Source organism: Heterodontus francisci, chromosome 5 (genome assembly GCF_036365525.1).
Source record: "Heterodontus francisci isolate sHetFra1 chromosome 5, sHetFra1.hap1, whole genome shotgun sequence".
In the NCBI taxonomy this organism is placed as follows: Eukaryota; Metazoa; Chordata; class Chondrichthyes; order Heterodontiformes; family Heterodontidae; genus Heterodontus; species Heterodontus francisci.
In genome coordinates, this window is record NC_090375.1 from 193,500,481 (window position 1) to 193,521,974 (window position 21,494).

Below are 21,494 nucleotides of genomic sequence, written 5' to 3' on the forward strand. Positions count from 1 at the left end.
TAACATATTCATAGCAACATAGATGGATTGATGGCACACATAGAAATAAATGAGTATGCAATAATAGTCATGACAGAGATATGGTTGCAAGGTGACCAAGGCTGGGAACTGAATATTCAGGAATACTTCACATTTCAGAAGGATAAGCAGAAAGGAAAAGGCAGTGGCGTAGCTCTGTTAATAAAGGATGAGATCAGTACAGTAGTGAGAAATGGTCTTGGCTCGGAAGATCAAAATCTAGAATCAGTTTGGGTGGACATAAGAAATAGCAAAGGAAAGAAGTCACTGGTTGGAGTAGTTTATAGGCCCCCGAACAGTGGCCACACTATAGGACAGAGTGTAATTCAAGAAATACTGGGGGCTTGTCAGAAAGGTACTGCAATAATTGTGGGTGATTTTAATCTTCATTTAGATTGGATAAATCAAATTGGCAAAGGTAGCCTTCAGGGCAGGCTCATAGAGTGTATTGGGGACAGTTTCTTAGAATATGTTGTGGAACCAACTAGGGAACAGGCTATTTTTGATCTGTAAATGAGATAGGATTAATAAATGTCCCCATAGTAACGGAACCTGTAGAGAAAAGTTGTCAAACTATAACTAGTGGAGTGCCACAAGAATCAGTGCTGGGGTCTCAACTATTTACAATCCATATTAATGACTTGGCTAAAGGAACTGAGTGTATTGTAGCCAAATTTGCTGATGATACAAAGATAGGTGGGAAAACAATTTGTGAGGTAGGCACAGAATTGGCAAAGGGATATAGATAGGTTAAGTGAGTGAGGAAAAAATGTCAGATGGACTATAATGCAGGGAAATGTGAGGTTGTTCACTTCGGTAGGAAGAATAGAAAAACAAAATATTATTTAAATGGAGAGAAACTGCAGAATGCTGTAGTACAGCGGGATCTGGGTGTCCTTGTACATGAAACACAAAAAGTTAGCATGCAGGTACAGCAAGTAATTAGGAAGACAAATGGAATGTTGGCCTTTATTGCACGAGGGATGGAGTGTAAAAGTAGGGAAGTCTTACTACAACTGTACAGGGCATTGGTGAGACCACACCTAGAGTACTGTGTACAGTTTTGGTCTCCTTACTTAAGGAGGGATATTCTTGTATTGGAGTCAATTCAGAGAAGGTTCACGAGGCTGATTCCTGGGATGAAGGGGTTGTCTTATGAGGAAAGTTTGAGCAGGTTGGGCCTATACTCATTGGAATTTAGAAGAATGAGAGGTGATCTTATTGAAACATATAAGATTCTGAGGGGGCTTGACAGGGTAGATGCTGAGAAGATGTTTCCCCTAGTGGGGGAATCTAGAACTAGGGGGGCACAGTTTCAGAATAGGGGGTCTCCCTTTTAAGATGGAGATGAGGAAGAATTTCTTCTCTTAGAGGGATGTGAATCTTTGAAATTCTCTTCCCAGAGAGCTTGGAGGCTGGCTCATTGAAAATATTCAAAGCAGAGTTAGACAGATTTTTGAATCATAGAGGAGTTGAGGGTTATGGGGGTCAGGCAAGAAAGTGGAGTTGAAGCCAAGATCAGATCAGCCTTGATCTTATTGAATGGTGGAGCAGGCTTGAGGGGCAGGATGGCCTACTCCTGCTCCTTATTCTTATGTAACCTGTCGACAGTCACAGTGAGTAATAATGTGTGGAAAGTTGTAATCTTTTATTAGTTTGGCCATTATCCAGAAGTATTGAAGGGAGACATTTGCAACAATGTGGAACATTACACTAACACAAGGTCACTCAGAAAGCTTTGTGTGAATTTTACTTTTGCTGGACACTAAAGCTTTAATGTCATCCTAAAGAAGTACAATTTTTAAGTTATTTTGCTCCCTGATCGCTCATCTGAATCTGATAGTGCCCAGTGTGGGGAGATTCCAGGTTCAATTCCCATTTCACCCTGCATTAACTGATCCCAGCCAGATCGACAGCTATGTGCACCACAATTTACTTTGGGCCAACCAGAGTTTCTTCTCTTGGTCACTGAATGTCCAGGTGTATGTGTGTGTGTATGCTGCCAGTGCTTTTGGAAATTATGCATCTGGATGAATCAGCACCTTCATCATGTGAAGGGAAAAATGAAAGTGGAAGAGAAGGAAGAAAATTATTTTCTTCGGGCAGAAGTTTCCTACTGTCCCGTGGCTCAAACTCTCACTGTCACATAAAGAGATGCTGTGATCCAGTGCTGGTTCCCACAGGCAATACTTTGATAGTAGTCTGTTTCTCGCCTCCTCTTTCCTGTTTCTGGCGGACTGCACACGACTTCAAAAGCTCAACAGTAACTGAAAGCTGACAGATATAGTTCACCAGTGAGAGAGGAGTTGGGAGATCAGCTTGTGATTAATGGAGCAAGAACTGAAAAGACATCAATCACATACAATAATAAAAACATAATCACAACCCTCTATACAAGGCACATCTTGATGTTGGATGAAATATGTTGTGTTCTCCTTTTTCTTTTTTAATCACTCATTGGAGGGGATAAATCTCTAAAACCTCTTCTCGCCCTACTGCCCTCCAAGTTCTCTGCATTCCTCCAATTTTGGCTACTGGCAGGTTGAGTGGGTGGGTGTGGGTGTGTCTTGCATGTTGCACTGTAAGGAAATATATGTCTAGTCCAAACTGTAGCCCTGTGCTACTTTGTTCTGCCTACTGTAACCCGATTTCAATCGCTCCAACATCAGCAGCCATGCCTCCAGCTATCTGAACCCTAAGCTCTGGCATTCCCTCCCTAAATCTCTCCACCCCTCAAAATCTCTTTCCTCCTTTAAGACGCTCTTTAAAACCTACCTCTCTTTGACCAAGCTTCTGCAAATATAGTGTTGCAAATATTTTCCAGCCTAGCCATGATTTTTTTTGTTAATAGTTGTTGCTCCTTTTTAATTCTTTCAACGTCATTCTTATTTTTTCCAAACACCAAGTGCAGCCAAAATGTTCCAACATTTCCTCGTGGCTTGGTGTTAGATTTTGTTTGGTAATGCTCCTGTTAAAAAGTCTTGGGGTGTCTCACTATGAGGCGCTATATAAATGCAAGTTGTTGTTGAATGGTTGCCTGTGAATATTTGCTGTAAAGACGTTATGACAGAGATGTAGGATCTGTTACTGCTCAGCCAGCACAGAGTAGCTCTGAAATGATAATCTGGGCCAACCACACCATCATTAAGAGATGCCTGCTCCTGCTTCTCATTTGTCTTTAAATACTTTTTTTTCTTGGTTATGGGATTGCCATTGACTTCGGCCACTAATTTTCTCTGATTTGCTCCCCCCAACACTAACATTGCCGGAAATTCGACCCTGCTTACCTTCATAAGCAAGAGTTTATGATGTACTTCCAACAAAATTAGTGGCAGAGTTGGAGTGCTTTGGGGGAATTCCTGCCATTTTTCAGCATGACACAAGCCACTGAAATGCAATTTAGTTATTTTTAAATATGCATTCTATATGAACTTGGAGAAATAGCTGATGGAAGTAAAGATAGAACGAAGACTTGCATGACTACAGCACCTTTCATAACCTCAGGGCATCTCAAAGCACTTTACAGCAAATGAAGTACTTTTGAAGTGTAGTCACTGTTATAATGTAGAAAACACAGTAGCCAATTTACACACAGCAAGATCCCACAAACAGTAATGCAATAATGATCAGACCGTCTGTTTTTTGTAGTGATAATACAGGGGTAAATATTCACCAAGATGCTGGAGATAACTCTCCTGCTCTTCTTTGAATAGCACCTTGGGGTCTTTTACATCTATCTGAGAGGGCAGACAGAGCCTTCGTTTAACGTCTCATCCTAAAGACAGCACTCCCACGGTACGGCACTGGGAATGTCAACCTAGATTTCTGTGCTGAAGTCTCATGAGTGGTACTTGAGCCTACAACCTTCTGATTCAGAGGCAAGTGCGCTAACCACTGAGGCACAGCTGACATTGTAGTCAGCAACCTATGCACACAGCAACATCACTAGGGCATACTCTGTGCCTACCAGCTGCTCAGTCATTGCAGTGAAACTAAGCTCCCAGCTCTCTTGGCCCCTGCCCCAACTTTATTCCAAGCCCAGGGTGATTATGAATGAGCAAACTGCATCGGATCCAAAGAGTTTACTTCGCAAAAGGCAGCAGTTTGGTTTCTGTCCCCTGAAAAGCAGCCACCATGGATCCAGAATGGGACAACCTGCTCTGCTCAATCTCCTCGTAGTTGTGACTTTTTGTTTCAAAAGAAGTGTTTTGAAACTACAAGGCATTGGAAATATAATGTTGTCAAATATCGTGTCTTCACCCATTTATTATCTGTTTTCCCCCTTCTAGTGAAGTACATGAGGGAAGCTACACCATACATTAAGAAAACCTCTCCAGTTTCTGAACTTGGATGGGAAACTCTCCCTCCAGAGTCCCCCAGGCTTGGTTCTGTGGCCACGGAATCTCCCTCAACCCCTCCGTTCTCATTACACAGCGACTCCAAAGACTGGAAGAGCATTCCACTGAAGATGTGTTATGTCACGCGAAGTTTCAACACCCCAGACCCAGAAAACAGGTAACCCCATTTCCTTTTTTTTAAAATAACCTTTATATTTATGAATAAACAGATTACAAGCAGGACAAGACCAGGCACAAGTATTTTTAAAGAGTGTATTAATAAACTTACTTCCGCTGATGGGAATAGTAACGTAACTGAGAATGTGCTTTTGGTCGTTCGATTTCATTTAAAGAGCTATAGGTTATAGTCTATTAGTGGGGCGGACTAAAAAAGACTGAACATGGAATTAGAAGCTCATATTATCTCCTTTATTATGGAGCCATTACACTAAGGCCCCATCTGCCCTCTCAGGTGGATGTTAAAGATCCTACAGCCACTACTTCGAAGAACAGGGTTGTTCTCGCTAGTATCTTGGCCAGCATTTATCCTAACATCACCAAAAAACAGATTATCTGGACATTGAGATTTGTGGATCTTGCTGTGCACAAATTGACTGACGTTTTCCTACATTACAACAGTGATTACACTTCAAAAGAACTTCATTGGCTGTAAAACGCTTTGGGACATCCTGAGGCCATGAAAGGTGCTATCGAAATGCAAGTCTTTTTTTCTTTCTTCCACCCCATCTCTCTCTACCTGTCTCCTGCTCATCTATCTCTGTCTCTCCTCCTCTTCTCTCCCTTCATTCGCTTCCCTTCCTTTTGCGGCCGCTGGGTTCCACTTGCTGTCTGCTCTTCCACTCCCCTCGTCAGGTTCCTTTTCCCATGCCCTTTTCCAGTTCCAGTTCCACCCACAAGACTCCAATTCCCAGCCTATGAACTGGACCACGCAGCGCCCGATGTTCTGAGAAGGGGAAACATTCATTTAAAAAGACAAAAGGTCACTGTCACACTGTGCACAGCGGGATAAAGTATCGCAAGTGAGGCACAAGTTTAGCACCAACAGCTACAGTAACCAGATCACACAGACAGGAGATGCTGTAGTGAGAATCTCGACAAGGAACAAGCCAAAGAGAACAATAAGAGCATTGTTATTGGGAATGATGGTCCGGATCAGGAGAGCAAGTTATGGAACTTACACTGGAAAAGGTCTTAAGAGTAATTATCCAGTTGTGGAAAATTCAGTGCACAATAATATGCGGGTGACACGGGCGGTGATAGAGGAACTCAGAGGATGCTGGAGCAGACCCAAGCATCAACTGAGAGCATTGCTTTTAGGACTGCCAGTCTCTCCTCCTGCGGCACTAATAATCTTAGCCTGCACTAGATGAAGGAAATACTACATTCTCTCTCTAACCCATCCTTCACAGTCAGCCCTTCCATACCAAATGAGACAAGATGATCAGCTATCGCCACGGAACTGGCTGTAGGATGTTATTGGAGAAAAAGCAAAATATTGTGGATGCTGGAAATCTGAAAGAGAAACAGAAAATGCTGGAACTAGGCAGTCAGTTTGTTATTAGGGTATCAGTTGTAGGTAGCACTTTTGCCTCTGAGGCAGAGGGTTGTAGGTTCAGGTCCCACTCCAGGACTTGAAAGTGCAATCCAGGCTAACGCTTGCGATGCTGAGGGAATGCGCACTGTCAGAGGTGCTGTCGTTTGGATCAGACGTTAAACCGGGACCCCATTCACGCTCTCAGGTACATGTAAAAGCACTATTTTGAAGAAGAGCAGGGGAGTTCTTGGACAATATTTATCCTTCAATCAACATCACAAAAACCGATTATCTGCTCATTTACCACATTGCTGGATAGAACTGGTGCCTGTGCACTCTCCAACCAGTTTCCACAGTGATTCTGAAGTGGCCTTGGTATGGTAAATTATAAATCATTTTTCTGGAGCCTAGAGTTGCTACCTAGTTAGATGTATTCCTGGAAATTTCATCACATGACATCCTCCCTCCAACCGTCCTGCCCCCACACTCACACCATTATTCACATGTCCATTTTTATGGCAGAACTCCTTCCAAAGGCCAATTGGAAAGTGAACAGACACTTCCCGACTCGCCTGATTCGATGATTCTTGACCGTGAGTCAAACATCCTTTTCTTTCCCAACTCCAACATTTTTATTATGGAATCATATAGAATCATAGAATGGTTACTGTATGGAAGGAGGCCATTCATCCTGTCTTGTCTGTGCTGGCTCTGCAAGAGCAACTCACCTAGTTCCACTCCCCAACCCTTTCCTCGTAGCCTTGCAAATTTTTGTCTCTTCAGAAAGTTACTCAATTCTTTTGAAAGCCATGATTGAATCCGCCTCCACCATGCTTTTGAGCAGTGTGTTCCAGATCCTACCCATGCTGCATAAAAGAAAAACTTTTCCTCCTGTCATCTTTGGTTTCTTTGCCATTCATCTTAAATAGTAATGAGTAAAAACAAGTGTTGAAAGAATTTTGTTTTAACATCCCTATCGTTTTTCTCCCCCATGTTGCTCGCAGCAGTGTTCTGGGGATTAATCTTCAATTTCTGGAGACTCTAGGACTACCCTGGAGGGCTGACGACCCAATATGGGGCCTGGAAGAGCAGAGCAAAGGCTCGTCAAATTAGCCCCTACTCTTGTGCTCTTTTGGCAGTGCTTCACTGCTTCATTACTGCGCCTCAGCCACCAGATTTGCATGAGTTGTGTAAGTACTTCCCTCTAGTGGTGGGCAATGGACAGTGCAACATTTCAAGCTAACTCCACGGTTCCACCCTTTGGGAAAACTGATATTTCCTGCGGGTCTCGGATCTTGGAACTTTTGAAGGCTGATTTTCTCCCCTCCTCCTTCCAAATCCTGTCCCAAAAGTGGATGCAACACTGAGCAAAATTAGGTACTAATCCTCTGCTCCTGAACAGCACCGCAACCAAACTTCCTGTCCGGATTCAGGTGGAGCCTGCACCTTAAGAGAACATGGGAATGTAAGTTACGTTCTCACACAGATTTAGTTCGATCACTCTGGGTGCAGTTTAGGGGCAAACTGTCCCCATTGCTCTTGCCAACCCTCCACGATTGTCCTGGAATTTCTAGGATGCTGCTGGGAATAACCCAGGAAAAAAAATCATCAAAACTAAACAAAATTGCGTTTTATTTTTCATTTTTCTTGGAACACTTTATTTCTATAATTAATAAATTGGATGGCGGCGACGGCAGGGGGAAAACCTGTTTGACTGTGAGTGAAGAATCATCCAATTAAGTATCAGAGTCTCTTCCTTTTCCAATTGGCTATGGGAAGGAGGTGTGCCCGGAGGATGGACCAATGGCAGAAGTGTGGGGGTGAGCAGTTCCAGGATGGAGGTCATGTGATGAAACCTCCAGGAATACACCCAGTCAGGGTTGGCAGCTCTTAGCTACAATGTAGGCTGCTATTGTTAAAATAGGTATTCATATTTCACATTTTGAATAGAAAGTACAGTATATTACAGAAACAAAATACTGAGGATGCTAGAAATCTGAAGTAAAAACAGGAAGTGCTAGAAATGCTAAGCAGGTCAGGCAGCATCTGTGGAGAGATAGAGTTAACGTTTCAGATCGATGACCTTTCACAGAACTAATGAAAGGTCATTGACCTGAAAATTTAACACACTTTCTCCACAGATGCTGCCAGACCAATTGATTATTTCCTCCATTTTTCTGTTTCAGTATTACTAATCCGCGCTTTGTATACCTTGAGGTTTACAGCTTGACATGTGTCCTTCTCACTTTAAACAGTTTCTTTTCCTCAGTCATACTTAGCAAGCTGTGGTCTGCAATTGAACATTGTGGGCATGTAACAATGGTTGGTATTTCAGATATCACATGATATGTGCCGTGTCTCTCTAGAAATACCACTAATACCACACAGGAGACTCTTGGAACTGAACAGTACTTCTCTATTTGTAGCCTCCTACGATTCATGTCACAGCTTTTTTCCATAGTTATGACCGTCATAGAGTTATACAGCACAGAAATAGGCCCTTCGGCCCAGTGTGTTTGTGCCAGCCATCAAGCACCTATCTATTCTAATGCCATTTTCCAGCACTTGGCCCATAGCCTTGTATGCTATGGCATTTCAAGTGCTCATCTAAATACTTATTAAATGTTGTGAGGGTTCCTGCCTCTACCACCTCTTCAGGCAATGTGTTCCAAATTCCAAGCACGCTCTGGGTGAAAAACGTTTTCCTCAAATCCCCTCTAAACCTCCTGCCCCTTACCTTAAATCTATGCCCCCTGGTTATTGACCCCTCCGCTAAGGGAAAAAGTTTCTTCCTATCTAATCTATCAATGCCCCTCATAATTTTGTATACCTCAATCATATCCACCCTCAGCCTTCTCTGCTCCAAGGAAAACAACCCTAGCCTTTTCAGTCTCTCTTCATAGCTGAAATGCTCCAGCCCAGGCAACATCCTAGTGAATCTCCTCTGCATCCTCTCCAGTGCAATCACATCCTTCCTGTAGTGTGGTGCCCAGAACTGTACACAGTACTCCAGCTGTGGCCTAACTAGCGTTTTATACAGCTCCATCATAACCTCCCTGCTCTTATATTCTATGCCTTGGCTAATAAAGGCAAATATCCCATAGGCCTTCCTAACCACCTTATCTACCTGTGCTGCTGCCTTCAATGATCTATAGACAAGTACACCAAGGTCCTTCTGTACTTCCTAGGATCCTACCACCCATTGTATATTCCCTTGCCTTGTTAGTCCTCCCAAAATGCATCACCTCACACTTCTCAGGATTAAATTCCATCTGCCACTGCTCTGCTCATCTTACCAGCCCATCTATATCGTCCTGTAATCTAAGGCTTTCCTCCTCACTATTTACGACACCACCAATTTTCAAGTCATCTGCAAACTTACAGATCATACCTCCTATATTCACATCCAAATCATTAATGCACACTACAAACGGCAAGGGTCCCAGCACCGAATCCTGCGGTATACCACTGGTCACAGGCTTCCACTCGCAGAAACAACCCTCAACCATCCCTCTGCCTCCTGCCACTAAGCCAATTTTGGATCCAATTTGCTAAATTGCCCTGGATCCCATGGGCTCTTACCTTCTTAAGGTCCCGCATGGGAGATTGGTTATCAAAAGCCTTACTGAGGTCCATGTAGTTTACATCAACTGCTTTACCCTCATCTACATATCTAGTCACCTCCTTGAAAAATTCAATCAAGTTAGTTAGACAAGATCTCCCCCTGACAAATCTATGCTGACTATCTGATTAATCCTGTCCCTCAGACTTGTTTCCAGTAGTTTCCCAACCATTGATGTTAGACTCACCGGCCTGTAATTACCTGGTTTATCCCTGCTACCCTTCTTGAATAATAGTACCACATTCGCTGTCCTCCAGTCCTCTGGTACCTCTCCTGTGGCCAGAGAGGATTTGAAAATTTGTGTCAGAGCCCCTATCTCCTCCCTTGCCTCACATAACAGCCTGGGATACATCTCATCTGGGCCTGGGGATTTATCCACTTTTAAGCCCGCTAAAACAGCTAATACTTGCCCCCTTTCAATACTAATATGTTCAAGTATATCGCAATCCCCCTCCATGATCTCTACACCTACTTCGTTCTTCTCCATAGTGAACACATATGAAAAGTAATCGTTTAAAACCTCACCCATATCCTCTGGCTCCACACACAGATTGCCACTTTGGTCCCTAAAATCCCTTTGGTCCCTGCTTATCCTCTTGCCCTTAATATACCTATAAAATGGCTTAGGACGTTCCTTTATCTTGCCCGCCAGTATTTTTTCATGTCCCCTCTTCGCTTTTCTAATTACTTTTTTAAGTACCCCCACCTACACTTTCTATATTCCTCTGTCAGTCTTCAGTCTCTGCTGTTTCAGTTCGACTTTGAACTGTCATTGATTTCATTTTAGATGGGCTTTGTTAGTAGTCATCTAATGTGAGATGCAATCTGTTAGTGGCTGTTTAAGGTGTGCTAGTAGTTATTTAATGTGAGGTACTGTCTATTCTGTATTTTTTTTTATTCGTTCGTGGGATGTGGGCGTCACTGACTAGGCCAACATTTATTGTCCATCCCTAATTGCCCTTGAACTGAGTGGCTTGCTAGGCCATTTGAGGACATTTAAACGTCAACCACATTGCTGTGGGTCTGGAGTCACAAGTAGACCAGACCAGGTAAGGACAGCAGATTTCCTTCCCTAAAGGACATGAAAGAACCAGATGGGTTTTTATAACGATCGACAATGGTTTCATGATCACCATTAGATTAGCTTTTTTAATTCCAGATTGATTAATTGAATTCAAATTTCACCAGCTGCTGTGGTGGGATTCGTACCCATGTCCCTGTGCTCTGGCCTGGGCCTCTGGATTACTAGTCCAGTGACATTACCACTACACCACCGCCTCCCCGTTGCTATACTAGATATTAGCTATGGCTCAGTGGATAGTATGCTTGTTTCTGAGTCTGGCAGTTGTATGTTCAAATCCCACTTCACAGGCTGGAGCTCAAAATCCAGGTTTACGCTCCCACTGTAGTGGTAAGAAAGACTTGTATTTCTGTTGTGTCTTTTGTAACCCCAGGATGTCTCAAATGCTTTATAACCAATTAAGTACTTTTGAAGTGTGGTCACTGTTGTAATGTGGAAACTGTTATGACCAGGTGAGAAAGGGGTCTAGGATTCCCTCTCAGCCTTCACCTGGTCTTACCGTAACAGGGTTTTATTTTAAACACACCGTGTTTTTAGCTCCCCCGTGGTGAATCCTTGTTCACTACTTTCCAATTATAAGGCAAAGAAACCAGCACAAACAGGCTTTCTTAGGTTTAAAGAGGTTGAACTTTATTAAACTTAAACTCTAATTCGGTTGACGTCTACGGATACGCGACGGGCCCACGCGAGCATGCATGCGTGATACACACACGCAGATAGAGACAAAAAAGGGCAGAAGAAATAAAGGGGAAAAGTTTGAGGCAATACCTGAAGATGGTTTTGGTTACTGTTCTTCAAGCTCACTGTAGAATCCTTGATTGTAGGTAGAACTTGCTTTTCGTTGGGGCCCAGTGTTCTTCTTAAACCTTGTTCGATGTAGGAGACATTTCTGTCTTGTGGTTCATATCTTCAGTAGATTTGGAGTTCCATGAGAAAGAGTTGGGAGCAGCCAGGAGAGGTTTTTACAGTCCAGAAGCAAACAGTCTCTTTCTCTCAAACTGTCTGTACAATTCCAAAAAATTCAGGTTGCCCAGCAGGTGAGTCATGTGACTAGCTGGTTTGACCACGTCTGTTTGTGGATTTGGCCATCTTAGCAGTCAACCTGGAATGTGAGCTTCCTCGCCTTCGATGTCTGGTGATCAAAGGCAATTGTGGGGAATGGTCCCTTGTCTCCACAAGCAATGTCTGTTAGTATGTAAATGTTTTTTCCAGCCATGGCTAATCTGTTTAGTACGTCATTTCCTCGGTCCAGCAACAGTTTAAAATCAGTGTTCATATGAAAAAATTAATATGCTTCATTCTTGGCAGGTCTTCATTCTGTCTGCATGACAGAATCACAACAGCCAATTTGTACACAGCAAGCTCCCACAAACATCAATGTGGTAATGAGCAGATAATCTGTTTTTGTGATGTTGATTGAGAGATAAATATTGGTCAGGAGACCAGGAAGAACTCCCCTGCTGTTCTTCAAAATAGCATCCTGGGATCTTTTACATCCACCTGAGAGGGCAGACGGGGCCTCGGTTTAATGTCTGATCCGAATAAGAGAACCTCCGATTAACAAATGGAGCTCAACCCCAGAACCTGCAAACTGTGCAGCCTGCGTGGGAAGCCCCCAACCCTGGTCACACACCTCACCCTAAAGGTCTACTCGGGTCTGCAAAGGAGATTCAACCTGAGCCTGACAGAAACCCATCCAACCCCAAACCCGACCCAGCCAGAGTCCTTCCATTTTTTTCTCGCGCCCAACCCGACTATCAGTTAACCTACCTTCCATTTTTCACTTTGTTCCTTACCTGCACAAGCTTAAAATAACTGTAGCAAAACTACCTTTAAAGTCCAAAAAATAAATTAACATTAAAGTCACTCACCTGAGGTGGTGATAGAGCGTGTCCGATCCGGCCCAACTCGAGCCCGAATGCTGGACCCGCAAGTGCAACCCGATCCGATCCGAACCAGACACATGTCGTCGGGCCCTGTCGGGTTCGGGTTGGGTAGCAGGCCTTTACCTCACCCTCCCTGCCTTATCCATCACGCAGCACCACCATCTCCATCGACTGTCATGCAATGGCAAGCCTATTGCTTGTCTGTTTTTGCAACTCATCGATATGTCCAGTACAATGTAAGGGGCCCCAAAAATAACTTGTGCATGGGGCTCCCTCATTACGGGGCCCCCAAAATCACCTCCCAAACCCATGATCTCTACCACTTAGAAGGACAAGGGCAGCAGGCACATGAGAACACCACCACCTGCAAGTTCCCCTCCAAGTCACGCATCATCATGACTTGGAACAATATCGCCGTTCCTTCACTGTGTCGCTGGGTCAAAATCCTGGAACACACAAGGCAATAAATGCTTGCCTTGCCCATGGCACTCATAACCATGAATGAATTTTAAAAGAAAGGCAAAAGCCACCCTCAATTAAGGCAAATTTCTCCCATGTTGTGATTGGTCGTAAAAGATCAGGATGGTAGAAGTTTGGAGAACTCTTCCACAAATGGCAATTGATGTTTGAGCAATTGTAAATTGTAAAACTGACCGTGCTAGATTTTTGTTGGCCAGAGGTATTAAGAGATATGGGATAAAGGCGGGTATAGGGAGTTAGGTCGCAGATCAGCCATGGTGTCATTGAAAGGTGGAACAGGCTCAAGGCCTATTCCTGTTCCTGTGATCACAAGGCCATAGCACACAGGTGGCAGTTGAGGTGTCTCCATTACAGACCTGCCCCAAGTCCCTTTTTGTGTTGCACTCAGGATTCGTTACACATGAAGACAATGAAAGGATCAGGCCCATTATTGCTTGAAATGGTGAAACAAATATTTGCAAATGGTAAATCATAAATGATGATAGAGCTTCATTGTTTTAATTGATTCCTTTAGACAGTTTGAGCTGCATTCCCCTGACTGCAAGTACACAGTTGTTCTGAGGTGTAAAGACCCCACTACAGCCCAAGCCTGGTTCAGTACCATTCAGGCCAATGCCAACAACCTGACAACCAAGGTTATAGCAGAAGTCAAAGATCAGCTCGGAAGAACAGGGATAGCTGGATGTCGAGAGGTTCAACACATAGGCTGGCTTGCAGAAAAGGTAAGACTGCGTGAAATGCTGCTTTATCCTTTTATGCTTTGCTGTGGGCTCTGAGGAAGTGGAAGTCTTGTTCCAACAATCACAGAGTATTGTGAAAATGATAGAGGTTACTACGGGTTACCGAAAATGATGGTGCAGTATGTGTAGTTATGAGCTGCTTCCTGGCTGGTGATCCCTTCTACACAGTAACTGCTAGATTATTTTAGGAGCTGTATGAATAAGAGTTTACCAGTTTACGAAGCTTGCCATAATTTGCTAAAATGCACATTTTAATTCATCCAGCAAAAATATCAATACTATTCAGGTTTTTATTGGTAGCATTATATGATTGAAAGGAGTGTTCCGTTCTAAATGTTTATGTAGAGTGCCTCTAGCACTTTGCTGATTGGTGCAAGGCAACAGCATGATATTGGTTTTTTAGTTTAGTTTAGAGATACAGCACTGAAACAGGCCCTTTGGCCCACCGAGTCTGTGTCGACCATCAACCGCCCATTTATACTAATCCTACACTAATCCCATCACATCCTCACCTGTCCCTATATTTCCCTACCACCTACCTCTACTAGGGGCAATTTATAATGGCCAATTTACCTACCAACCTGCAAGTCTTTTGGCTGTGGGAGGAAACCGGAGCACCCGGAGGAAACCCACGCAAACACAGGGAGAACTTGCAAACTCCACACAGGCAGTACCCAGAATTGAACCCGGGTCGCTGGAGCTGTGAGGCTGCGGTGCTAACCACTGTGCCGCCGTTTTCATTGCCATCTTTCCGATGAGATGTTAACGCGCTCAGTTAGATGTAAATGAACCCAAGACCACTATTTTGAGAGTACAGGACTTCTCCCCAGTGTCCTGGCCAATATTTATCCCTCAATAAACATCACAAAAACAAATTATCTGGTCATTAACACACTGGCATTTGTGGGAGCTTGCTGTGCATAAATTGGCTGTTGTGTTTCCTGCGTGACTACACTTAAAGTACTTCATTGGCTGTAAAACATATTGGGACGTCCTAAGGTCAGGAAAGGCATCTGATTTTAATCACTCTACAATTGGTGCCATGCCCTCAGCTGCCCAGGACCCATGCTCTGGCATTCTCTTCCTAAACCTCTTTGCCTCTCTCTCCTTTTAAGACATGCTTTGAAACTTTGACCAAGCTTTTCAGTCACTTGTCCAAATGTCTCCTTATGTGACTCCATGTCAGATTTTGTTTGATTACGCTTCTGTGAAGTTTCCTGTGGCAATTTATCATGATAAAGGTGCAGCAGTGTAAAAACTGTGTAGTAGTTGTTGTGTGTTTTGGCCTGTTTACACAAGAGTGAAAATCATCCAGTAACACTTACCCTGTCTAGGGAATAGAGTCCAGTCTACACACATTTTATCACTGAATCCCAGATTGTTAAGGTTGTTAGCTGTGGCTCTTTTGAAACATTATGTAGATTTACATAGAAAATACAATAGAGAAACAGGCCATTTGGCCCAACAGGTCCATGCCATGTTTATGCCCCACACAGGCCTCCACCCACCCTACTTCACCTCACCCTAGTAACATATCCTTTTATTCCGTTTTCTCTCTCGTGTCAACCACCCCATGTGGTAGCGAGCTCCACATTCTCACCACTCTCTGGGGTAAAGAAGTTTCTGTTGAATTCCCTATTGGATTTATTACTGACTATCTTATTTTTATGGCCCCTGGTAATGGCCTCCCTTGCAGGTGGAAACATCTTCTCTATGTCTACCCTACCATAACCCTTCATAATTTTAAAGACCTCTATCAGGTCACCCCTTAGTCTTCTCTTTTGTGGAGGAAAGAGCCCCAGCCTGTTAAGCCTTTCCTGACCATTATAACCTCTCAGTTCTAGTATCATGCTTTTTTTGCACCTTCTCCAATGCCTGTATATCCTTTCTGTAAAACGCAGCCTTCCATTGGGCTCAAAGCAATACTTATCTAACTTTCCCTTAAATGCATTGATATAATTCACCTCAACCACTCCACATGGTAGCAAGTTCCACTCTCTGGGTAAAGAAGTTTCTCCCGAATTCCTTATTGGATTTATTAGTAACTATTTTGTATTGATGGCCATTAGTTTTGGACCCCCCACCAATGTTACTTTCAATATTACTAAAGTTTAGTACTTTGCTTTAATAAGACCATAAAAAATAGGAGCAGAAGTAGACCATATGGCCCGTTGAGCCTGCTCCAATACTCAATACGATTATGGCTGATCTTGGGCTTCAACTCCACTTTTAATATGCAGGGTCACTGCAAGATTATTTATTGCATATTCTAACTTGCGTCAAAACAGAAGTGAAAGCGAGATAGCAATTAGCCACAATTGAATGACAGGAAATAGCACACGTAGGCAGTTTGCAATAATATCGTATAGGGCACTGACCTCCCACAAGGGATAAAGAGGAATTAACTTGTTATTCTTGGAGGGACTGCTACCATTTATCAAAGTGGGTAATTAGATTCTATTGAAATCTGGGCTACAAATGCAGAATCACTTTTTACTTTTAAAGCTGGAATCTGCCTGAATAGCTTCTTAGTCAAATACAAAACAGAAAGGAGTATTCCTAACTGGATTGATAAACACGCAGTTATTGTTGTTATTGTTCTTCAGGCTTAGTGTTACTGGCCAATGTTTAAAAAGCTTTCTTTCAAGACTGCACAATTAACTCATCTCAGTCCTCTTGGGGCAAATGAATTGATTCTGGTGAACGGTTCTGGCAGTGCAGTCTTGCCTGTCTCCAGAGGATAGGCTCCTTGAACTATAATTAAATGTTCTTATTATTCTCTCTGACAAATAGTCACTAGCGAAAGCCAGCAACAGTGTACAAAGAACTTCTGGCTGGTTTAACTACATGTTACTTTAGCTTTGGATGAAATCTTGAGTTTTACCAGTTGTTCTGCTTTCAAACATATTAGATCATGTGAATATCCTCATTGGAAAATGACTGTCATTCACAGATGTCCAATGGAAATACTTATGTACAGAACAGACATAAAATTGCATTTATGGGAGATAAGAATTCTTTTGGCTATGGAATCACTGTGATCTGGAATACACTGCCTGAAAGGATACGGAAACAGATTCAATAATAACTTTCAAAAGGGAGTCAGATAAATACTTGAAAAGGGAAAGAAATTTTAGGAAAATGAGGAAAGAGCAGGAGAGTGGAACTAATTGGACAGCTCTTTCAAAGGGCCGGCACAGGCACAATGGCCTCCTTTTGTACTACCTAATGCCATGACAAGTCTTTACTTCTAAATAAAGCTTCACAAAACAAGCAAACCAAAAATGACTTTTAGAACTGGTTTTTCCCAGTTATGTAATTAACAAATAGTAGCCTTTCCTATATTACAGACAGTTAGCTTAAAACACCAACAACAGTACAAAAGTTGGCTTCTAATTAAACTAACGTCATTGAAGCTTCCTTCCTTTCAAAAAAAAAGGAAAAATTAGCTGTGAATTCTGCTTGTGGATTGAAATCTCGTTTGTCGAGAGAAGGGGATACAGGTTGGAGAATTGGGCCTAGAGCTCAGTCTGCACTATTTCCAATTTCCCAGATATTGGTTTCAGTAGCCACAAAATCGGGAATGCCACAAATCAGATGTGCCAATACTCCAATCGTACCTCCCGTAAAGCAAGACCCAGCAGTAGAAACTTGCGATTTCGAGGCTCAAGTCTTTTTTAAGCTATCTATTTTAAACTTGCATTTTTTTCAAGTTGTCTCTTCGAACAACAATTCTTCCCGCAATTATTCATCAATTGCAATCCATATTTTCTGAAGTGTGGCCCTTTAATTTATTGGAGCCATGATCAGTCCACCTCATGATCTGAGATAATGGCGGCTCCTGATTCTGAGGTTTCTTGATCCAAGGCTTGAGGAGTGGTTCCATCCTTTATGATTCTCATTAGGCATTAGAAATGCCACATGAAGAGATGGCCCTTTGATTTCAGTGTTCTTGCCAGCCTGGTTATATTATGGTCTCAAATATCTGCAAGCCTTTTGAAGTATCTGGAGTTGTCTGGTAGTCATCGCATTTCCATCCAAGTGATGGGCATCTACACCACTGTGGACCCCTGGCATTCGGGCAAGAATGGAGAAGGCAGCATTGCCCAATTGCTACAGTTCTGGATGACACGGCCAGATTTTTTGGATGTCCAATTGGCACCCCACCTTTATAAGAGACCACAGAAGAGAAAGAAGCTAGTGAGTATGTTGTGAATAAGAGACTTCTGCATTTCTCTATGTGCTTGTGTGCACGTATTGGAGAACAGACAGGATTGTTAAAATTCAGCTCAGGAGGTGGCATGTTGGATAGAAGTCAATGTGAACTGACGCTGGTTAGAGGATACTGATTTGTTTCTGTCTGGTAAGTTCACGCATTAACTTATGAATTACAGGAAATTAAATTCTGAATGAACTGTGTTTTTTCAGCATGATATAGATTTAAGGTAAGGGGATTTGAGGAAAACTTTTTTCACCCAGAGCGTGCTTGGAATTTGGAACACATTGCCTGAAGAGGTGGTAGAGGCAGGAATCCTCACAACATTTAAGAAGTATTTAGATGCCACTTGAAATGCCATAGCATACAAGGCTACAGGCCAAGTGCTGGAAAATGGGATTAGAATAGGTAGGTGCTTGATGTCTGGCACAGACATGATGGGCCGAAGGTCCTGTTTCTATGCTGCATAACTCTATGAATCTAATCATTGTTCTGAAACTTATTTAACTTACATTTAAAATTTAGGTGAGGGGAGCTCGGAAAATGTTGGGACAACTGTTTGAAGTGCAGCACTGAGGCAGTTCTGCACTGTCGGAGGGGCAGTACTGAGGGATCATTGCACTGTCAGAGGTACTGTCTTCTGAGTGAGACGTTAAACTGAGACCCTGGGCTGAATTTTGCGCCCCCCCAAAGAGCAGGATGGTGGGGGGTGGGGGTAGCGTAAAATGGAGCAGGAGGCTCCGGGAGCCCTTCCTGACCCACTCCCGCCTCCGCCACCACTTTACGCAGGGCGGTGGCGGTGATAAACAGCCTGCCCGTCCCAGGCCAATCAAGGCCCTTAAATGGCCACTTAACGGCCATTTAAGGGCCTTCGTCTGCCTCCACGGGGATTTTACCCGTGGCTGGTTGGCGGCCTATGCCCCACAGAAGCCACCAGTCAAAAGCAGGCAGCTCTCTGATGGCCTAGACGGGCCCTCATGATTGGGCACCCTGTGCCTGATGGGGGGCCACCCCTGCTGCCCCAACCACCCCCAACACGCCTCCTGTCCCCCTAATCGACCATCCTTGCCTCGCTGGGGCCCGCCCGATCACCCCTGGCAAAGCAACCAAAACTTACCTTTGTTCTGGACTCCCCGAAATCATCTTCAAGCTGGGCTATAGTCCCAACAGTGGCCACTGCTCCTGGTGGCGCTGCTGGGACAGTTAGCTGCTGCCTGTTGATTGGCCATTAGGCGGGACTTCCGACCTCAAGCAGGTGGAGGTCCCGCCTCTCACCAATTAAGGCCCAGTGCCCCGTAAATACAGATCTGATCCCCAGGCGAGTCGAAAGCGGGATCGCCACCGACTTTTCTGTCGGCGGCCAGCTCCCATCTGCCCAGGGTTAAATTCCAGCCCCTGTCTGCCTTCTCGAGCGATTCCATGTGCAGTATTTTGAAGAAGAACAGAAGGGCTCTCCCTGGTATCCTGGGGTCAACATTTATCCTTCAACCAGCATCACAAAAAAAAATCCACATTGCTGTTTGTGGGATCTTACTGTGTAAATTGGCTGCTGCATTTCCTACATTAACAAGAGTGACTGCACAAAGTATTTAATTTGCTGTGAAGCACCTTTGGCCATCCTGAGGTGGGGGAAGATGCCATGTAAATGCAAGGTCTTTCAAATAATATCCCCCAGTGCTGGTAGAGATAGCTGTTAAATCTATACTCGAGCAATGCTGTCTCCAGGCGTGCTGAAGGATATTTATTCAGTTGGTTTAGTAGAGCAGCACCGTAGAGGCAGCGAGCTGGTAGCTCAGGACTCAACCTTAGGAAGTAGGGTGCAGTCAGTAGCAGCACTATAAGTAAAAGGGCCACCTGCAAATTCACACCTAGTAAAAAGGATTATGCAGCATCTGCTAAGGCCTTTCAACTTTCATGATTCTGGAGTCAACAGAGAAAAGAAATGAGGTGACAAAAGAAAAAGTTATCAAATTGGCTTGGTCTCTGCTTCCTGGAAGGGAAGGCATCATTTAACACGCATCCAGGTCTGATAAAAGCCTGGGGTGAGTTCCAGCCCTGCAACCCTCCGAGGTATCTGTGCTCCTGATACTGGCCTCTTGCGTATCATCATTCCCTTCCCCCTGCCTTGGTGGTCTTGCCTTCAGCTGTCTAGGTCCCAAGCTCTGGAATTCCCTCCCTAAACCTCTCCGCCCCTTCAAAACATTCCTGAAAAACTACCTCTTTGACAAAGCTTTTGATCGCACTTCCTAATATCTCCTGTGAGTCCAATTCTGTTTGATAACGCTCCCCTGAAATGTCTGGCAACATTGGCAGCTTGGGTCAGTGTCAGATGTGGCTTAGTGAGTATCACTGTCACCTCTGAGTCAGAAGGATGTGGGTTCAAACCCCACTTCTGAGATTTGACCACTAAACTCTATACTGACTCCCCCAGTGCAGAGATACCATCGTTCGGATGAGACATTCAACCTGCTTGCTAAAGTGGACATAAAATATCCCCTGGCATGATTTTGAAGAAGAGCAAGGCAGTTCTCCCTGGTATCCTGCCCAATATTTATCCCTTAACCAACATCACAAGAACAGATTATCAGGTCATTAGCACATTGCTGGTTTTGGGATCCTGTTGTGTTCAAAGTGGCTGCTGCGTTTCCTACGTTGACTACACTTCAAAAGTACTTCATTGGCTGCAAAGCACTTTGGACGTCCTGACATTGTGAAAGGTGCTATATAAATGCAAGTTGGTTGAGTGGCGTTGGAATTGGTAACTCCATAATGCTGTCCATTTCTCTCTTGATCCAGGCAATGGGAGAGAACGAAAAGAGACCGTGGAAGCCTGTTCTGGTTGTACTCACTGAAAAGGACATGGTGATGTACCCCAGCATGCCTCGCATGAAAGAGTCCTGGTTCAGTCCAGCTCACACCTACCCATTGCTCGCTACCAGGTAAGGAAAGGATAGAAAGGTTCTCTTGAATATCAGACGTTTTCTTCAGTTTAGCAACAGAAACTTGATTTTCTCTTCATTAGAGGTTTTCTTAACTGGACCAGCCATATAAATACTGCGGCTACAAGAGCAGGTCAGAGGTTGGGAATTCTGCAGTGAGTAACTACCTCCTGACTCCCCAAAGCCTGTCCACCATCTATAAGGCACAAGTCAGGAGTGTAATGGAATACTCTCCACTTGCCTGGATGAGTGCAGCTCCAACACTCAAGAGGCTGAACACAATTCAGGATAAAGAAGCCCACCTGATCAGCACCCCATCCACCACCTTAAACATTCACTCCCCTTACTGCTGCCGCACAGTAGCAGCAGCGTGTACCATTAACAAGATGCACTGCAGCAACTCACCACCCCTCCTTCGACATCACCTTTCAAACCCACGACCTCTTCCACCGAGAAGAAAAAGGGCAGCAGACGCATGGGAACACCACCTGCAAGTTCTCCTCCAAGCCACACACCATCCTGACTTGGAACTATATTGCCGTTACTTCACTGTCGCAGGGTCAAAACCCTGGAACTCCCTCCCGAAATGCACAGTGGATGTACCTACACCAGATGGACTG

The 21,494-nt window shown here is 43.9% G+C and overlaps 1 protein-coding gene across 1 annotated transcript in view; it reads left to right on the plus strand.

Annotated features, from left to right (window-relative positions):
- The window catches only part of sntb1 (syntrophin, basic 1), a 146,431-nt gene that overhangs the window by 92,994 nt on the left and 31,943 nt on the right, over window positions 1–21,494 (plus strand). Inside the window, exons 3-5 of the mRNA XM_068032556.1 lie at window positions 4,308–4,533; window positions 13,494–13,701; window positions 20,732–20,874. Coding sequence (XP_067888657.1) covers window positions 4,308–4,533; window positions 13,494–13,701; window positions 20,732–20,874 — 577 coding nt within the window. The remainder of the gene's footprint in view (window positions 1–4,307; window positions 4,534–13,493; window positions 13,702–20,731; window positions 20,875–21,494) is intronic.